At 43.4% G+C, this 19,253-nt stretch overlaps 1 protein-coding gene across 1 annotated transcript; it reads left to right on the top strand.

The window, feature by feature from the left end:
- Window positions 1–6,093: 6,093 nt before the first annotated feature.
- IDI2 (isopentenyl-diphosphate delta isomerase 2) lies at window positions 6,094–17,705 on the top strand. The gene is made up of 6 exons (XM_084781433.1): window positions 6,094–6,336; window positions 7,202–7,434; window positions 8,851–9,013; window positions 10,167–10,259; window positions 13,206–13,336; window positions 16,027–17,705. Exons 3-6 carry the CDS (start codon window positions 8,872–8,874, stop codon window positions 16,342–16,344), a joined length of 684 nt encoding a protein of 227 aa, XP_084637559.1. The 5' UTR covers window positions 6,094–6,336; window positions 7,202–7,434; window positions 8,851–8,871; the 3' UTR covers window positions 16,345–17,705.
- The last annotated feature ends 1,548 nt before the right edge of the window (window positions 17,706–19,253 follow it).

The raw sequence follows: 19,253 nt of genomic DNA, 5'->3' as shown, positions 1-19,253 counted from the left end.
TCCAAATTGTACAAAGCATAAAAGCTTCTCGAGCATGCAACACGTGGAGATCAAGGCCAAAAAGTGGGAGACCACACCACAGTGATCGCGTCACTCAGCTTGGCTTTGCTGGATCTTTGTCAAGCAGCTGTGCTGGCTTGGTTGATTGATTGATTGACTGATTTTTCAAGACAGGGTTTCTCTGTGTAACAGCCCTGGCTCTCCTAGACTCACTTTGTAGACCAGGCTGGCCTGGAACTCACCGAGATCCACCTGCCTCTGCCTCCCAAGTCCTGGGATTAAAGGCGTGCGCCACCCCATCCCGCTTCTGTGCTGGGTTTGCGACTTTCACTGTTCCCATTAGATATGGCTCTGCCGATGAAGACTGGAGTGGAAATGAACAGATAGAGACCAAAATATAATAAGGGAAATCAATGAATTTGTAAACAGACAAGTGAACAAAGACAAGAGGAAAGCACTTTAAAAAGCATTTGGCATCATGTCCTCAGAACACTGTGAAACAGAACATCATCTCTTTTCTCTTCTCCTGGAAGTGTGTGAGTTGTACATGCATCTGTGTGTGTTCTTGTGTGTGTATGGGTACATGTGTGCACAGGTGTGTGTGTGTGTGTGTGTGTGTGTGTGCTCTCATGTGTACATGCATGTGGCAATCTGAGGTTTATGTGCAGAATCTTCCTTGGTTGTGCTTCTACCTTGTTTTACTTGTTTTTTTCTTTCTAAGAGTGAGTTAACATTTTACTTATTATTGGCTAGAAAAACCTTACAGTGATGACACTAAAAACCACCCTTTTCTTTTTTTTATTGATTTATTCATATTACATCTTAATGGTTATCCCATCCCTTGTATCCTCCCATTTCTCCCTCCCTCCCATTTTCCCCTTACTCCCCTCCCCTATGACTGTGACAGAGGGGAAACTCCTCCCCCTGTATATGCTCATAGGGTATCAAGTCTCTTCTTGGTAGCCTGCTGTCCTTCCTCTGAGTGCCACCAGGTCTCCCCCTCCAGGGGACGTAAAACCACCTTATTCTCTAAGGGAGGGTCTCTCAGCCAAACCCAGAGCTCACTGACAGAGCCAACCAGAGCTAGCCAGCTCGTTGGTGTCTCCCATGTCTCCACCATCTGAGGCTGGACTTACAGGCCGACCGCACACTCGCCTGACAGTTTTCATGGATTCTGAGGAATCCGGACTCTAGTCTTCTTGTTTGTTCAGCTCTAAAGCCTAACATGCTTTCCCCAAACCTCCCAGCAACTGTGCCCCTTGGGTGTTCAATGAATTGGAAACATCCACACAAAAGCCAGTACATGGGTAGTTATAAGCAGTTTCATTCTTAATTGCCGAAACCTGGAGGCAACACATGACTCCGCCAAGGGTTAATGAGTAAGTGCATTGGGTTATATGCAGCCAGTGGTCTACTCGTCAGTGCTAAAAAGAAAGAAACCATCAAACCAAGAAGACTTGGGTGTAGCTTAAGGTGGAAAAAAAAAGTCAATACAGAAAGGATACATAGCATATAATCCCAACCACCTGACATCCTGGAAAAAAGAAGAGGGGTAGTCAGTAAGCTAAACACACACACACACACACACACACACACACACACACACACACACACACGGACATGAAGTTCAGAGGGGAGTGTGGGAAGACGCTAGCAGTAATTGGTGAGAGGATGGGGTGAACATGATAGATACACATAATATGCACATATGAAATTCTCAAGTAATAGACTTAAGATTTTTACATTTAAGCTTAAACTTTAAAATGGAGAAAGTTAAGGGGCTGTAGATAAGGCTTGGTGGTTAAGAGTGCTCGCTGCTATTTTAGAAGCTCTGCCTCTTTTCCCAGCACTCACATGGCAACTCACGGCCATCCATAACTCCAGTTCCAGAGGATCGGACATCCTCCTGTGACCTTTGGGCCACCAGACATGCAAGTGGTATACATGAAATTTTCAAGGAAAATGCCTGTACACATGAAATAAAACAAATCTGACTTTTTAAAAATGGAGACAGTTAAGAGCTCAGAAGCGACAGGGGTGGAAATACGGGAGGGTGTCAGTATAGAGGGTGATTTTGGTATCATGATCCTCCGGTTCTCCAGTGAAACTCTGACTCATTAATCAGGCCCATCTCTAGTTAACAGGGAGCTCCTATGTGCGGAACTACAATGAGGAGTGTGTGTCATCACAAGACTGTATAAGCTCAGGATGTATACCAAGGAATCTCCTTGTCAGCTGTTAATCTCATATGACAGTAAGGCGCCATCGAAAGTTCATGATAATGACAGCTGAGCCTTACTAAAGCAAGGCATTAATAACACAGAAGGGAGTGGTGTGCATACGTGGAGAATATATGAAAACGTATTTTCTCCTCATCTTTCTACAAATGAAAACATCTCTACAGTAATCTACTAGCTTTAGAAGAAATACCACAGAGCAAAAATAAGGGGAAAATCAGTATTGCCCTCACATTGATAAAACCATATCTTTAAAAAAATAACAGTGAAATTGGTGTGATGAGTTGATTGAGACAGAGAGAAGGCACAAATGACCAATCACAGGAGTGATGTGAAGCTATCCCTGTATAACTCTTTAAGGGATGAACAATTAAAATCGTCCCACAACGACAGTATACAGGCAGGATGGCCTCACTAGTGAGTTCTACCAAATATCTGCGAAGAAACAAGGATGGAGCGTGTGCTTAGCATGTGCAAAGCCTTGGGCTTTATCTCCAGCACAGCATCCTGGCATAAACAAATAAGTAATAGGAAACAGTATCTCCTTCACAGGAGTTCACTTCCTCCAAACTAGAGCAAGACTACTTTCCAATTCATTATCTGAGTACATCATTACTCTAAAATTAAAAGTAGATTAAAAAAAAAAACCACGAAGGTTATATTTGTAGTGACTATAGATGGGAAAATATCTATCAAAACAAACAGAACCCAGGAACACATAAAAAAATATATAAGCACCATGACCAAGTGCAACTTATGTGAAGAAGCTAAGCTCCTTAGACATTTGAAAAATTAGCTTACTAATATAGGACGCTAGTAGAACAAAGAAGGAAAGACCTGTTTTGTGTATACATGAAGAGAAGCCCTTGACAAAATCAGACATCAGTTTATGATTTGGGGGGAAATCTAAACTTAAATAGCATAAAACAACTCTTTTCTCTAAGTGGAGAAAAGATGTCTACAAAAATCCTGACAGCCAGCACTGTTTGTGTTTTGCCCACAGATGCAGATCTCACACATACTTGAACGCATTCTGTGTGTGTGTGTGTGTGTCTGAGTCTGTGTGTGTGTGTCTGAGTCTGAGTCTGTGTGTGTTTGTGTATTCTCTCTCTCTCTGTTTGTGTGTCTGAGTCTGTGTGTGTGTGTGTCTGAGTCTGTGTATGTGCGTTTGTGTATTCTCTATGTCTGTTTCTGTATTCTGTGTGTGTGTGTGTGTGTGTGTGTGTGTGTGTGTGTCTGAGTCTGTGTATGTGCATTTGTGTATTCTCTATGTGTGTTTGTGTATTCTGTGTGTGTTTGTGTGTGTGTGTGTCTGAGTCTGTGTATGTGTGTTTGTGTATTCTCTATGTGTGTTTGTGTATTCTGTGTGTATTCTGTGTGTGTGTGTGTGTGTGTGTGTGTGTGTGTGTGTGTGTATGTATGTGCTCCAGGTGGTGGTCTTCGCCTTCTGCTTTGCCAAGCCACTTGGAGTTTGCTGCTGCACGCCAGGCTCCCTGACCTTGAACTTCTAATGATTCTGTCTCCCCACCCCACCCCCTCCCCCACCTTTCCACCATTGGGATTATAGAAACAGCTCCTGGATCCATCTTCCACATGGTTCTAAGGATTCAAAACAGATCCTCACACTCTAGACCAGTGGTCCTCAACCCGGGGACTGCAACCCCATTTGAGGTCTAATGACCCTTTCACAGGGGTCACAGATCAGATATCTTGCACATCAGATACTTGATTCATAAGAGTAGCAAAATTACAGTTATGAAGTTGCAACAAAATAATTTTACAGTTGGGGGTCACCATAACATGAGGAACTGTATTAAAAGGTTGCAGCATTAGGAAGGTTAAGAACCACTGCTCTAAAAGATAGAGACAAGTACTTCACCCACTGAACCATCTCCCACCCCATCGGTGTGAATTCCATGATTCCCTGGCAGTCCCTGACCTCACTATGTAGACCAGGCTGGCCTCAGACTCACAGAGATCCACCTGCCTCTGCCTCCTGCATGCTAAGATTAAAGATGTGAGCCACTGCTCCCAGCAAGCCCAGCCTGGGCTATGATTTTTCAAAGGTACACATGCTTGGTGTGTGTGTGTGTGTGTGTGTGTGTGTGTGTGTGTGTGTGTATGTGTGTGTGTGTGTGTGTCCTTTATTATGCACTTCCCTGTCTAATCCGTTTAACTCAGCCTACTTACATTTCTTATTACTTGTTTTGGATATTTTATTATCATTTTATGTGTGTGGGTATTTTTGCCTACATATATGTCTATGCAGCACATGCATCCAGTGCCTGTGGAGGCCAGAAAAGGGTGTCATATCCCCCTGAAGTGGAGTTACAGGTAGTTGTGTGTCACAATGTGGTGCTGAGAATCAAACCCAGGTCTGCAGGAAAAGCAACCAGTGTTCCTAACCACTGAAGCACTCCACCCCCAATTACTTGCTTTTCTTGATCTTATATGCACATCTTTCTCTACAACCCATTAAAAGTTCATGGCCGCTCTGCTGCTCCTGGCTTGTGTCCATACACATAAACAGCTTCTCTGAGTAGTCTTGATTTTTCTTAATCTCCTTTCTGAAGCTTCTATGGGCACCGTCATGGTTCCTAACTGCCACTCTGAAAATTGTAGCCCTGAGGGTCTTGCTCAGTGGTAGCAAGGCCTTGCAAAGCCCTGGATTCCCTGTCAGCACTGAAAAAGAAAATCGAATTGTGCAATCTCTTTTAAGAAAACTTTTTGTTATTCAACCACAATCTCCATTCTTCTTTCTTTCTTTTCTTTTCTTTCCTTTGTTTTGTTTTTGTTTTTGTTTTTTTGAGACAGGGTTTCTCTGTGTAGCCTTGGCTGTCCTGGACTCACATTGTAGACCAAGCTGGCCTCGAACTCACAGAGATCCACCTGCCTCTGCCTCTTGAGTGCTGGGATTAAAGGCGTGCACCACCACCGCCCGGCTCTTTCTTTCTTTCTTTTTTGTTTTTTAAGACTTATTTATTTATTATGTATACAGTGTACACCTTCCAGGCCAGAAGAGAGCACCAAATCACATTATAGTTGGTTGTGAGCCACCATGTGGTTGCTGGGAATTGAACTCAGGACCTCTGGAAGAGCAGTTAGTGCTCTTAACCTTTAAGCCATCACTCCAGACTCCCAGCTCTTTCTCTCAATCTTTCCCCATCTCTCTTTCTTTCCTCTGTCTTCTGTATCTTTCTCTCTATCTCTTCTTCCTTCTTTCCTTTCATAATATATATTTTTGTGTTCTAAACATCAGATCCTGATTCTTCAAGAAACCCAGTGACAACCTTCCCTCTATTGTCCCCTGGAACACATTATAAAGGGACACAGAATACTGATTGAATTTGCCTGTAATACTTCCTATGCTTAATTTGGCAGAGCTGATACTGCAGGTTGTGAGCCACCATGTGGTGCTAAGGACCTGACCCTGGGTCCTCTCCAAAGGCAATAAGCTCTCTTAACTACTAGGCAATCTCTCCAGCCCCTATGTAGCATTTTAAAATGTTCTTTATCTTTCCATTTTTAAAATGCAGGCCAATACATATTGCCAGTAAATACAACAATGCACCATTTAGGTATATGTTCTTTGTTTTGTCCTTTTAAAAATGATTTATTTTTATTCTATGTGTATCTATGAGTGCCCGCATGTATGGATGTATACTGTATGCATACAGTGCCCATGGAAGCCAAAAGAGAGCATCAGATACCCTGAACTGGACTTACAGACGGGTTGTGAGAAGCCGTGGGGTGGTAGGAACTGAACCTGGATCCTCTGCAAAAGCAGCAAGTGTGTCTATCTCACCAGCACCCTGCTTTGTCTTGTTTTTTGACAGGGTCTCACTATGTGGCCTAGGATAGTCTTAAACTCCTGATCCTGCTTCATCTTCTGGAGTGTTGGAATCACAAGTGTGTACCAGTGATCTAGGCTTTTCAGTGATAAGAATGCTGAATCAGGGTTGGAGAGATGGCTCAGAGGTTAAGAGCACTGACTGCTCTTCCAGAGATCCTGAGTTCAATTCCCAGCACCCACATGGTGGCTCACAACCATCTATAATGAGATCTGGTGCCCTCTTCTGGACTGCAGGTGTATATGCAGGTAAAGCACTCACCTATATACAATAAATAAATAAATAAATAAATAAATAAATAAATAAATAAATAAATCTTTAAAAAAAAGAATGCTGAATCAATTATCCATGCTATACTTTTAATCTTTCCATCATTACTTACTAAATTACCTCATGGTGTGGTTTTCTTACTGTTTTGAAGTATAGACATATGTTTAATGCTGTTTATAGCGCCTATGAAAATATTATCTATAATTTCAATTTTTGTCACTATCTGAATCTAATACATGGCCCCCAAACACAGAACTCTTGAAAATATGTCTCTTTGTTGGATATTGAGTTTTATATACAAACATTTCTAGCTTCTGGTCTGCTCTCATTGTTTTTTTTTTTTGTTTGTTTGTTTGTTTTTTGTTTACTTTTTTATGTTTTTTATTTTATGCTGGGCAGTCTTTTATAAAATGAGTGACAAAGACCATTCATCAGCCAGAGGAATTGTAAGCATGTTGCTTTTACAGTGAGGGTTGACTTTATGAGGGAGCTCATGGCACTATGTTCAGATATGGATCAAATGTTTCTTCACGTGTCTATTTAAAAACTCAAAATCACCCATGAGACACACCTCTGGGCAGCTCATGGGCTGGATTTCCAGACTGAATTAGGGGGTGGGGGGAGAAAGAGCTTAATACTAGCAACCACCTTTGTTTTTCTGTTGTCTGGCTGTGATGGGACCGGTTGCTTCATTTGCTTACCCACACAGCTAAAGCCTTCCTGGCCTCCCCACCTTCCTGGCATCCCCACCTTCCTGGCCTCCCCACCTTCCTGGCCTCCATAGCCTGCCTCCTCAAACTGTCAGCTAAAATAAACATTCTTTTCTTAATTTGCTTTTGTCAGGTATTTTTCTCAAAGAGACCGAAGAAGTAACTACTACAGTTTGTGAGGAGTTTCTGCAAGATATTAGCACTGGATTTATAGATTAAGTAGGAGAGATCGCCTGCCAGTGGGCTGGGCATCATTTGTTCCTCAGACGCCTGGAATAGAATATAAGGGCAGAGGGGGAACTGAGCCACCGGCGCACTGAGACTTCGCTCTCCTGCCCTCCGACTGCAGAGATCTTCGCTCAGCAGGTTCCTTTATATTTAAATCATAGATTTATGCTCTTCTGTGATTTTGTACTGTATCTATATGTTTTTATTGTAAAATAAGAAATCTTGGTAACTGATGGTTTTAGGTCTGTCATAAGCTAAGAAGATAAAATGTTGTATTTTAGTTTTCTCCTTTTCGTTGTTCACGGCTTTCCCAGCACGCATCCTTATTAACCATTTGGCTGTGTCTTAAAAATTCTATTATTGTTGCATCTAGAAAGGATTTTCCTGACAGAATATTTGTCTACCCTGTTCATGCATGTATTTTTCTAATTATTTTATGCTTTTATATTTTATAATTCAATGTTAAGTTCATAAGTATATATCTAATTGGAGAAAAGGATATAACTATTGTTTTCAAAAAAGTGGATCAGTTATCTCATAAAATCTCAAATAATTAGCCTTTTCCTATCTGAGATGCTGCCTAATTCTACACTAAATATTTTATGCTCTAGAACAGAATTTACACCTTAAAAGGGTGTATTTGTGTTAAAATAAATTTCTATGATCATCTAACCCACAAAGCAAGTCATCTGGGAATAGAAAATGTTTTGTCACGTCCCATGGCACTGGGAGTGATTGGCGTATGTCCTTCCTCTGCAGGAACTTTCTCACTGAACAAGTCACGTAGACATTTGTTAAAATGTTGCCCTGGAGTTTTGCCCTGTCCCTCTTCACCAAGACAATGAGCACTGTACTGAAATAATAAGATAATGATGACAAGTGGCAGAAGTGAATTAAAATGTCTTTAATTTGATTGCTTGCTTTTTTTTTTTTTTTACTAACACATATTATCTGTATGTACTAATGGGTCTCTTTATGGCATTTTCACATACCTAAATAAGGAACTGACTGGATTTAATCTCCCTCTCTACGTTTCTTTACAAAGGACAAAGGCCAGGCACAGGGACCCATGCCACTCAGACCAGCACGTAGGATGCTTTCGCAGACAAAGATTTGGTGAAAACAGGTGGCATTGACAGTACGCGCTTGGAGAAGCATTTGACACTAGGGGGATGCGCTATGGAACGTCTCCATGTCTGTTCCACCCTCCAGGCCTTGGTTTAAAAATAAGCCACAAACAGCATTACCTGTAGTTTTCCTCAGTATTTGTGACTTGGTGGAGATTCACTTTTGGGTCTTCTTTGAAAAGATTTTAGGGAGCATGAGGGCTATATATTCACTCAGAAAGTCAATAGGATCTTCTGTACAAAAAGACACAGCTGGAAACATTGTGCTCCTCTGTACATAACAAAGGAGCTACATCCGTGTATATAATTGTTGTCACTGAGAAATGAAGGCATGTGATGACCTTTTAGGTATTTGATAACAATAGCAAAAAAAAAAATTGAGTGATAATATTCTTCACACAAAGATGGCTCTTTGTATCCATTTCAGGTCAGATCACAGCCAGCAGACATGTCTGATGTCGCTGTTAACTGGATGGATGAACGCCAGCTACAGTCTTTAGACCAAATGCTGATTGTTGTTGATGAAAATGACAAGGTCATTGGTGCGGACACCAAGAGGAATTGTCATCAGAATGAAAACATTGAGAACGGTAGCGTCGCAGTTTTGCTCCGTCAGCTGTGCGTACCTGCTCTCACGCTAGCTCTCCTCTCTCTCCTCCTTGTTCCGTGGAGGCAGAAGAAGAAAATGTGGGCTTTTCCCATGGGAAGACTACACAATCCTCACTGGTGGTCCTCGTTAGGAGCAGTTCTGAGGAACTCACCTGGACCGAGGACTATCTGTTTAACCAACCACCATCAGAATTCTGTTGGGTTTTTGTTGTTGTTGTTTTTGTTTTGTTGTTGTTGTTGTTGTTGTTGGTTGTTGTTTGTTTTTTGTTTGGTTTTTTTTTTTTTTTTTTTTGGTTTTTCGAGTCTCTCTGTGTAGCCCTGGCTGTCCTGGACTCCCTTTGTAGACCAGGCTGGCCTCAAACTCACAGTGATCCACCTGCCTCTGCCTCCTGAGTGCTGGGATTAAAGGCATGCGCCACCATGCCCAGTCAAGAACTCTGAACCTTGTAGGCAGCTGTGTCTGCTTCCTTCTAAAATACCAGGGCCAAGAATCCTGCTAGGCTCAAAAAGAATTCCCCATTCTGACATTTAATCACGTTCCTGAAACCGTATCATCCCTTGGGAGGTGTGTGTGTGTGTGTGTGTGTGTGTGTGTGTGTGTGTGTGTGTGTGTGTAAATTGCTAGGAAAACCAGGCTGACCTCAAACTTAGAGATCTGCCTACCTCTGCCTCAAGAGTGCTGGGATCAAAGACACGCACCTCCAAGTCCAGCTCAACCTGCCAACTCCATCCATCTTTCCCCATTTCTCTTCTGTCTTTCACTAGACATTTCCACCCACCTACCCCTTCCTACTCTGCCATTTGCCTCTAAGTGCCCACTTATCCACTTTATACTCAGACTTGATCCCAAATCTACACTGAGGTATCTTTTCTCCTTATTAGAATAATCCTGAATAAAATCTTTTTGTCCTGATTTTGCTTCACTGCCATCTAAATCTCGTGTACCCTCTCAAGTCGAGTAAGTTTTAATTAGCTAGAAGCTATGAAATATCGGTTTGGGTACCTGTGTTCCTACGGTGCATACAACTGCTATAGGCATCTATTGCTCTCCTGAGCACAGAGATTGAAGACAGAGTGCAGGCAGCCATCGTGTGGATGTCACATGTGCTCACACTAGGACTTTTGCCTTCTCAGGGCTGCTGCACCGAGCCTTCAGTGTTGTTTTGTTCAACTCGGAGAAGAAAATGCTGGTTCAGCGACGAGCGGACACGAAGCTTACTTTCCCTGGTAAGTGCCCCATCCCTTAAGGAGAGCAGGTCTGTGTGGTTTGACCTGGAGAAATCTGCAACACAGATTACCTAGCTGCTGTAGATGGCAGCTCTTTGCGGAGGAAATAGTCAGACCTGTGGCTGCCTTAGAGCATTTTCTTTGTTCAGCTTATTTAATAAGGGATCCAAATAATTTCTAGTTTGTCGTTCCCCCCACTGCCCCCTCCCCCATTTATCTGTTGTTTTGTGTGAGATGAAAATCTATTTACTTATTTATTTAGTGCTAGGGGTTAAACCTGGACAAGCGTTCTACCATTCAGCCCTTTGATTTTACTTTTTTTTTTTTTGTCTCTACAAAGTATGTGATTTTTTTCATTTTTATTTTTAAAATAATTTATTCAGATTACATCTCAATTGTTATCCCCTCACTTGTATCTTCCCATTGCGCCTTCCCTCCCTCTTTCACCCTAGTCCCCTCCCCTAGGCCTGTGACAGAAGAGGACCTCCTCCCCCACCATATGACCACAGCCTATCAGGTCTCATCCCACTAGCAGGCTATCCAGATGTTTTTACTTTTATTTGGGATCAAATTCTTACTAACTTCCCCAGTTTGCCCTACAGCTTTCCCCTCTCAGCTTCTTGAATAGCTGAGCACTCCCTTCTCTCCCAGGCCCAGCATCTAAGAACCTGGAGGACCACAATAAACAGTGTTCAGCCTACAGAGTAGGAGATGAAGATAAAACTCAATGCCTGGGAACCAAAATCTTAACATTGACCTTTTCCCCCCCTACTTCTTAGAAATGATGACGGTTAGAGCTACTCCTTTTAAAGAGAAAATAGCTTTCATAATAGTGTGGCCATTTAATGAGTTTTAGCGCAAATTGTCCTCAGATTTTAGAAACTACGCCTTGTCCTACTGATGAAAAGCCTCGGCGTAGAGTGCGGTGGCCACGCCTTGTCCTACTGATGAAAAGCCTCGGCGTAGAGTGCGGTGGCCACGCCTTGTCCTACTGATGAAAAGCCTCGGCGTAGAGTGCGGTGGCCACGCCTTGTCCTACTGATGAAAAGCCTCGGCGTAGAGTGCGGTGGCCACGCCTTGTCCTACTGATGAAAAGCCTCGGCGTAGAGTGCGGTGGCCACGCCTTGTCCTACTGATGAAAAGCCTCGGCGTAGAGTGCGGTGGCCATGCCAGGTCTCTTCCTTCCTTAGCTCCTCTTTCAGGAACTACATTCTGGTCACTTTCCAAACCATCTTTACATTTTCTGGGTAACTTGGACTCCTCGGCTTCTTTATGATGTTGAACTAAACTTCAGAAGACCCCAGAAGCTTCTAGGTTCGAAGTGTAACCTTGGCACTGATGTCCACAGTGTGTGAACAGAGCAGATTTCATACGGAGCAGCATGAGCCTTCAGTTCCGAAAGGTCACCTCGGCGTTCTTGTTTCTGTATTGGCAGGTGCATTTTCTGCTTTAGTAAGTTTTCTGCAGAGTGACCCAAATAAGTATTCAGTGTCTGAAAAGCAAGGAAGGAACATGAAAGCTTTAGTAGTTGCCATTACGTGAGTAAAGGAACCAGCACTCTCATGCTAAAACCTTAGTGGTGGGGCAGCAGGAGAGACGGCTCAGTTGATAAGACACTTGCCTGCCAAGCATGAAGACCTCCCATGCAAAAATGCTGGGCACGGTGGTGTGTGATTGTAACTCAAGCACCACAGAAACAGAGACAGGAGACTCCCTGAAGCTCATTAGCCAGTCAATCCAGCCTACTTGGTGAGCCCCAGGCCAAGGAAAGAAGCCTGGAAGTGGATGGCATTTGGCATTCCTCAAGTTGATACCTGAGTTATAATCTGGCACCTGCACATGCAAATAAATATGCATGCTTACACACACACACACACACACACACACACACACACACACACACGAAAACTTGATCTATACTATAGCAAAAGCCAGGGGTGGTGGTAATACCTGTACTCCCAATATAGAAGAGAAAGATCAGGAGCTTGTGGCCATTTCCAGCTACATGGCAAATTTAAGGCCAGGCTGGGTCTCATGGGACCCTGACTCAAAAACACCAAAAGACTTTCTCTCTACCCTCTGGTGATTTGCATTGATGAAATAAACTGACAGTGGAAAGGGGGTAGGTGGGAAATTTTTTTATTTCATTGCATGCAGACACACAGGCATCCCACAAAATATAAGTTTGGAAGAGAGCCAGGTGATTGGCGTCCGCAGAGCATCTTGTGTTGCAGAAAGGAATGGAGTCTAGGCCTTCGGGGTGCATAGCTCTAAGAACACGAGGGAAGAAACTGTGGTCGTGAACAAAGATTGTCTGTTAGGCAGATAAGAAGCTTCTCAGGCCATCCAAGGTCCCAAGGAGGAGCTATCAGAAGTTCAGGTGACGAAGCCTCTCCGCATGTCCCTCCAGCCTCTCCTGAGATGTTATCACACCTGGCAGATCTTTCCAGAAAACTTATAGAGGAGAGGGTTGAGGTCCATTCCTTTCATTTTGGACAATCCACTTATAGTCTGTAGTTCTGAGAAGCCCATCTCACACTGTGCCTCTCAGTTTTGAGTATAAATCTAGCAGCAGTATGGGATTTCCTGCTGTGTGATTTTTGGCCCTCTGCTTCCTCAGCACAACCTCTAAGCCAACCCAGGCCGAACACGTCGCTTAGCTGTTCCTGCTGAGAACTGCTCCCTGTCCTGAGACTTGCTCAGGAAGTGCAACAGGTGTGTGGGCAAGCTTTTGCAGAAGGGGCAGGTGAGCAGCTGGAGCTGCTGGTTCTTAGGAGTGAACCTCACCCTTCCCCTAACAGTCCTGGGAGCAGGGACGCTGGCCCTGTCCATGTTTCTCATCTGCCATGCCTTGATGATCCTCGCTGCTAGGGCTGCCGTCCTGTTTCATCTCTTCTGTCTCCAGGAATAAATAAGAGGCTTGTTTCTCACATGTGTCCTCTCCAGGGCACTTTACCGACTCCTGCTCCAGTCATCCGCTAAGTAATCCTGAAGAACTGGAAGAAAAAGATGCCGTGGGAGTAAAGCGGGCAGCACTGAGACGTCTGCAGGCTGAGCTGGGCATCCCCCAGGACCAGGTACCAAAATGCCTGGCCCCATAACAGCAGAAATCCAAGAGAGCAAGGGGCAAAGGTTGGACACTACTTGTAGGGTATGAATCTGTGGCCCTGGCCTCACCCAGGTGCTGTGACAAAGAGAGGATGGGGCACTAGTGAATTCTTTCAATCTGGGCAAGGTCAAGTCTATTGAGGAATCCGGAATTGGGGAAAGCTCTGAGGAGGAAATTGAAAATATGCACAGAAAATAATGTTTAAGGTGGGCTGTGCATACTCTTTTGTTTATCCACTGGAGCAGGGGCTTGAGAGAGGATGGATATTGCTTTAGTCAGGGCTTCTATTACTGTTATGAAAGACCATGACCAAAAAGCAAGTTGGGGATGAATAGGTTTATTTAGCTTATACTTCCAGACTACAATCCATCATTGGAGGAATTCAGGACAGGAACTCAGGCAGGGCTGGAACCTAGAGGCAGGAGCTGATGCTTAGGCCATGGAGGGGTGCTGCTTACTGGCTGGCTTCCCATGGCTTGCTCAGCCTTCTTTCTTATAGAGCTCAGGGGCACCAACCTAGGATGGCAACACCCACAATGGGCTGGACCCTCCCCCATTGATCACTACTTGAGAAAATACCTTACAGCTGGATTGCATGGAGGCATTGCCTCAACTGAGGCTCCTTTCTCTGGGAATGACTCCAGCTTGTGTCAAGTTGACACACAAAGCCAGCCAGTAACAGGTGTTTTCCACAGAACGCTGTTGAGCTTCCATTGCTGTGCCCAGATCACAAGACACCCCCCAAAAGACCACCAGGACTCAATATTGATGCAATACACACAGGGTCCTTTATTACGGGCTCAAGCTCAGACCACAATCCTTCCTGAGGCAGCAGGATAGGAGAGTGGTGCCAAGATTCAAGGGTATAATGGGCTTATAAAGGGAAAACGGCAAGTGGGAGTGGTCGGGGAGGGTGGAGGTGAGGTGAGGGGGGGAGGGTGAGGGGATTGTGTGTCACAGGAAGGTTGACCTTTAGGGATGAGTGGAGGGTAAATCATGAGGGGGAAGGTTTTTATCTCAGAGGAACATTGGGTGCTGATTATATCTAATCTCCCGGGGGCAGTTTCTGGAGACTGCTGGCACGTGCAGTTTACAGCAGTATGAGGTCATTCCCAGAAAGCAGGAAGAAGGAAGGGTCACTTAGAGGGAAAGTTCTCACAGAACATACAGAACATGGCACTAGTTGGTCCATGCACCATGAGGTTCTCTGATACAGGAGGTGGAGTAGTTTTCCAAAAGTTCTATGGAAGAATTATGGGCAAAACCAGGACGAAGATTAAAATAGATTTAAGGACTGACTTGTGAGCATCAGCCCTTCAGGCTGCCACCCGGCCTCTCTTAGTGCTCACTCACACCTGCAGCTCCCCGAGAGCTGGAAGAAAGAGGCACCGATGTTTCCATTGTTCCATACCATCACGTCAGTGCAGAGAAACTTACCTGTTGCATTACCTCTCAATGGGTGAAGTTAAAATGAAATACCTAGAAAAACTATATGTGGCCACGGTTACGGCCTACCAAACGGCGGGTCTTCTTGCCTTTGACAATGAAACAGTCAGCTATAAAGACCCTCGAGACAGCACTCAGAAGAGTGGAAAAGAGCTGGGCGAGACAATCAGGTAATTACTTGATGTGAGAATAACCGACCATGATTTGGAAAAGGAAGATGTCAATGCAGAATCTCCATTAGATCTTCATAGGCGAGGACTGGAGAACGCGTCTCCAGGATGCTGTAGTCAGAAGCACAGATGGATGGAGAGACTTCCTTCCATATGATCTAGTTATACAACTCTTGTACAGAGACCAATAGGAGTCTCTGTAAGTATACAGCAGGGATACCTGGGTGTGTTTATAGTGACAGTAGGCACAGTAGCCAAATTGGGGAAGTAGCCTGGATTGAATTCATAAAAAGTTGATTATATAAAAAGTATGTAATATATATATATATATGATTCTTTTTAGAATTTATTTTACTTATTTATGTGTATGTGTGTGTTTCTCTCCATGCGTTTAGGTGCCTGTAGAAGCCAGAAGTAGGCATTGTCTCCTCTGGAGCTGTAGTTACAGGTGGTGTGAGTCACATGTATAGGTGCCGGAAACTGAGCTTACAAGCGCTCTTAACTGCTGAGCTATCTATCCAGCTCTCATATTGGAGTTTTACTCAGCCATATGGAAGAATGAAATCGTGTCATTTGTAGGAGAATGGGTAGATCATCACACTAAATAAAAACAAGACTAAGAAAGGCCCTTATCCCATTTTTTCTCATGTGCAAAGTCTAGATGTGTATGTGTGTGTCTGTATGTGTATATATGTGTATATGTGTGTGTGTGTTTATAATGAAAACAGGACAGCGATTATAAAGAGGAAGGGTGACAAGAGGAAGTGTAAAGAGAGACTAGAGAGGCTAATGAGTGTGTGTGAGTAAAGTACATTATAACATGTGAAACTAGCATAATAAAATCCACCATTTTATACAACAAATCTACATTAACAATAAAACAAATCAACCAATCAATCAACTTAAGTTTTAAGTTTTGAGCAATTACAATTGCTAAACAAAATTATTACTCTCTTTTGAGAGAAACATATATTTGCTTTATTTCTCTACATATTCTGCATTTTACAGAATTTTGTTAACATCGCATCAATTTCTGTCACAGGTTTCTCTAGAGGATATCGTATTTATGACAAGATATCATTATAAGGCAAAATCAGATGCGATCTGGGGAGAGCACGAAGTTTGTTACCTTCTGCTTATCAGGAAGGACGTCACCATCACTGCAGATCCCAGCGAAATCCGCAGCATCAACTACCTGACCCGGGAGGAGCTGCAAGCACTCCTGGAAAGGGGGGCCCGGGGCGAAGTAGAAGTCACCCCCTGGCTGAGAACCATTGTGGAGAGGTTCTTGTATGGGTGGTGGCCTTACTTAGATGAAGTGACCCAGTTTGTAGACCTTGATAATATACACAGAGTGTGAGAAGCAGGAATTCAGGCTGTGAGGATGCCCCAGCCCGGCACTGCGCTCAGATGCCGCTGTGCACTGGGACCACAGCGGGTGGAGGGCTCTTGATTCCCAGAAATCCAGAAATCATTATCTTTAACCCTCAATCTTTCTTTCTTTCTTTTCTTTTCTTTTTTTTTTTGACACAGGGCCTTGTATCCCAGGCCTATGTATCTATACAATAAGCTTCAAATTTAACTTGCAGTGTAGCCAAGCAACTGTTATTGCTGAACCATGTCTTTAGACACCATTTTATTAACTTTTTTAAAGTTTAGAGTGAGGCTAGAGAGTTGGTTCAAGTTCGATCCCTGGCACCCACATGGTGGCTTACAGCCACTCTAGTCCCTGGGGATCTGATGCCTTCTTCTGACCTCTGAAGGCACCATGCACTCAGGTGGTGCACATGCATGCATGCATACATACTACATACATACATACATACTACATACATACATCACCAGCCCCTGCCTTTTGTCTTGGGCCAATTCTTCCTCTTTCTCTGAGTCTAAGATCTTTATCAGTTTGTAGAGACAAAGTCTCAGTGGGGTCAAGCATCGCAAGATTCTTTTCACCTTGGGCCCAGACTAAGGGAAAGTTATATTCTCTTCACACATTCCCCTTTTCTATAAAAAATTAAATTAAATTAAAAATAGGCAAAAACCAAGAACTATATACATAAATATACACATATACAGAATCATCAGGTACAAGCTACATGTACATAACCCAGTCCTTTGGTATTTGACAATCTTGGAGAAAGTATTCCACTATCCTCTCATAGGGAGTCCTTTCCTAGTGTCCAAAGTTTTTTTAAAACCTCTTTATTAGAAATTACATTTATCAACCTATAAACATGTTTTTAATTCTTAAACTAAAGCTTATAGTAACACTGTGGCTATCTAGTTGTTGGACATTGGTTTGATGTATTTTGATGCTAATTACTGCTTGCTGTCTTTGTGACCCACTTTGCCTAAGAGCCTAACCTGTTTGACCAATAAAAAGCCATCACACCTGGGCAGGGTAAATGGGATAGGTGTGGCCAAGGTTCCAGCGCAGGGGGAGACAGGGAGAATCTTGAAGAAGAGAGACCAGAAGAGGGGAGAGGAGAAGAAAGTCTCGCTACCATGGGTTAGATGGAGGAAAAGCACATGGCCGGCCTGGATGGAGATTTGGCCCAGATGAAGAACATTAGCAAGTATTTGAGATTATGGATGGAAGGTAGCTTGATAGAAGTTACTAGAAGCAGATGGCATGGGATTCCACACCTGCCACACTATGGGAAGTAGTTTAGAGGATTAATATCTGCCCTGCCCCAGGTTAACTGAGGCTGTTTTAAAATATAACAGGTGTCTGTGTCTTGATTGATTCCTAGTGGGTTAGAAAATACTACTCTAATAATAATTATAGGCCTAATAATAAACATTATTAGGTCATACTGGTAAATTAACTGCAACGAGGGGAGGAGGGACAGGGAGATGGGGAGAGAGACAGGATGATCTGTGAGAGTTAGTTCTCCGCTTCAACCTTGGGTCCTGGGATACAGTTCTGGTTGTTAGGCTCAAGAGCAAGTGGGTTTTTTTTTTTTGTTTTGTTTTGTTTTGTTTTTTGAGACAGGGTTGCTCTGTGTAACAGCTCTGGCTGTCCTGGACCCCCTCTGTAGACCAGGTTGGCCTCAAACTCATGGAGATCCACCTGCCTCTGCCTCCCAAGCGCTGGGATTAAAGGGGTACACCACCACCACCCGGCTAAGAGCAAGTGTCTTTACCCCACTAAGCCAGTGGTTCTCAACCTGTGAGTTGCACCCATTGAGGGGTCAGAGGAGCATCAAATGACCCTTTCACAGGGGTCACCTAAGACCATCAGAAAACACAGGTATTTAATTTATTATACGTAACTGTAGCAAAATTACAGTTATGAAATAGCACCAAAAATAATTTTATGGTTGGAGGTCACCACAACACAAGGAACTGTATTAAAGGGTCCCAGCACTAGAACGCTTGAGGACCTCTTCACTGAACCCTGTCGTCATCAGCCCCTGGGCCTTTTAAGTATCATCAAAACACATTTACAAATATGTACCCATGCGGGCTAGAGAGATGGCTCAGAGGTTAACAGCACTGGCTGCTTCTCCTGAGGTCCTGAGTTCAACTCCCAGCAACCACATGGTGGCTCACAAGCATCTATAATGTGATCTGATGCCCTCTTCTGGCCTGCAGGTGTACATGCAGGCAGAGCACTGTATACATAATAAACAAATAAATAAATCTTTTAAAAAATATTTACCCATGCATTTTAATTGGGCATACCAATGTATTGTGAAATAAAGAATAGCTTCATTGTAATAAAAATAAATTAAAATTTTAAGTGGCTACAGGTTTAGTAAGAAAATTAAAAATATAGATTCCTGTGTCAGGCATCTTGGACCTGAAAGAGCAGCAATTATGATGACACTCCCCGGAAAATCCATATTCTCTTCCATCCAACCCTGAGATGCAATATGGCTGAGACTAGAGGACTTGCTGTTGTTGTTATTGTTGTTGTTAAGATCAAGGAAAATTTTATTCCAGTTTAAAAGGAAAGCATCTCATGGCAGGGAATAGAGAAGAGAAGGGGAAACTATTTCATTTACCCATGGAGGTCAGACACAGGACACACAAACAGGCCAACTCAGAGAAGGAGCTTCAAGGAAGCCCAAAGGGTCAGGGGAACTGTGCACATCAGAAACAGAAGGAAAAGGGAAAGTTCTGTTTTTCTGAGTAATTCAGGGAAGTGGGCAGACATATGAACCAGTGTGGCTGCACTCTGTAAGACACTGTGCCACAGAGAGGAAATTCTGAAAAGGGGCAGTGCAGTTTATGAAAGAGAAAATCACTCTGCCTTTCTCA

The sequence above is a fragment of the Acomys minous genome (assembly GCF_964271855.1).
Source record: "Acomys minous genome assembly, chromosome: 5".
NCBI classification, from domain to species: domain Eukaryota; kingdom Metazoa; phylum Chordata; class Mammalia; order Rodentia; family Muridae; genus Acomys; species Acomys minous.
Note: the sequence above shows the minus strand (reverse complement) of the source record. Positions and strands in the feature narration are given on the sequence as shown.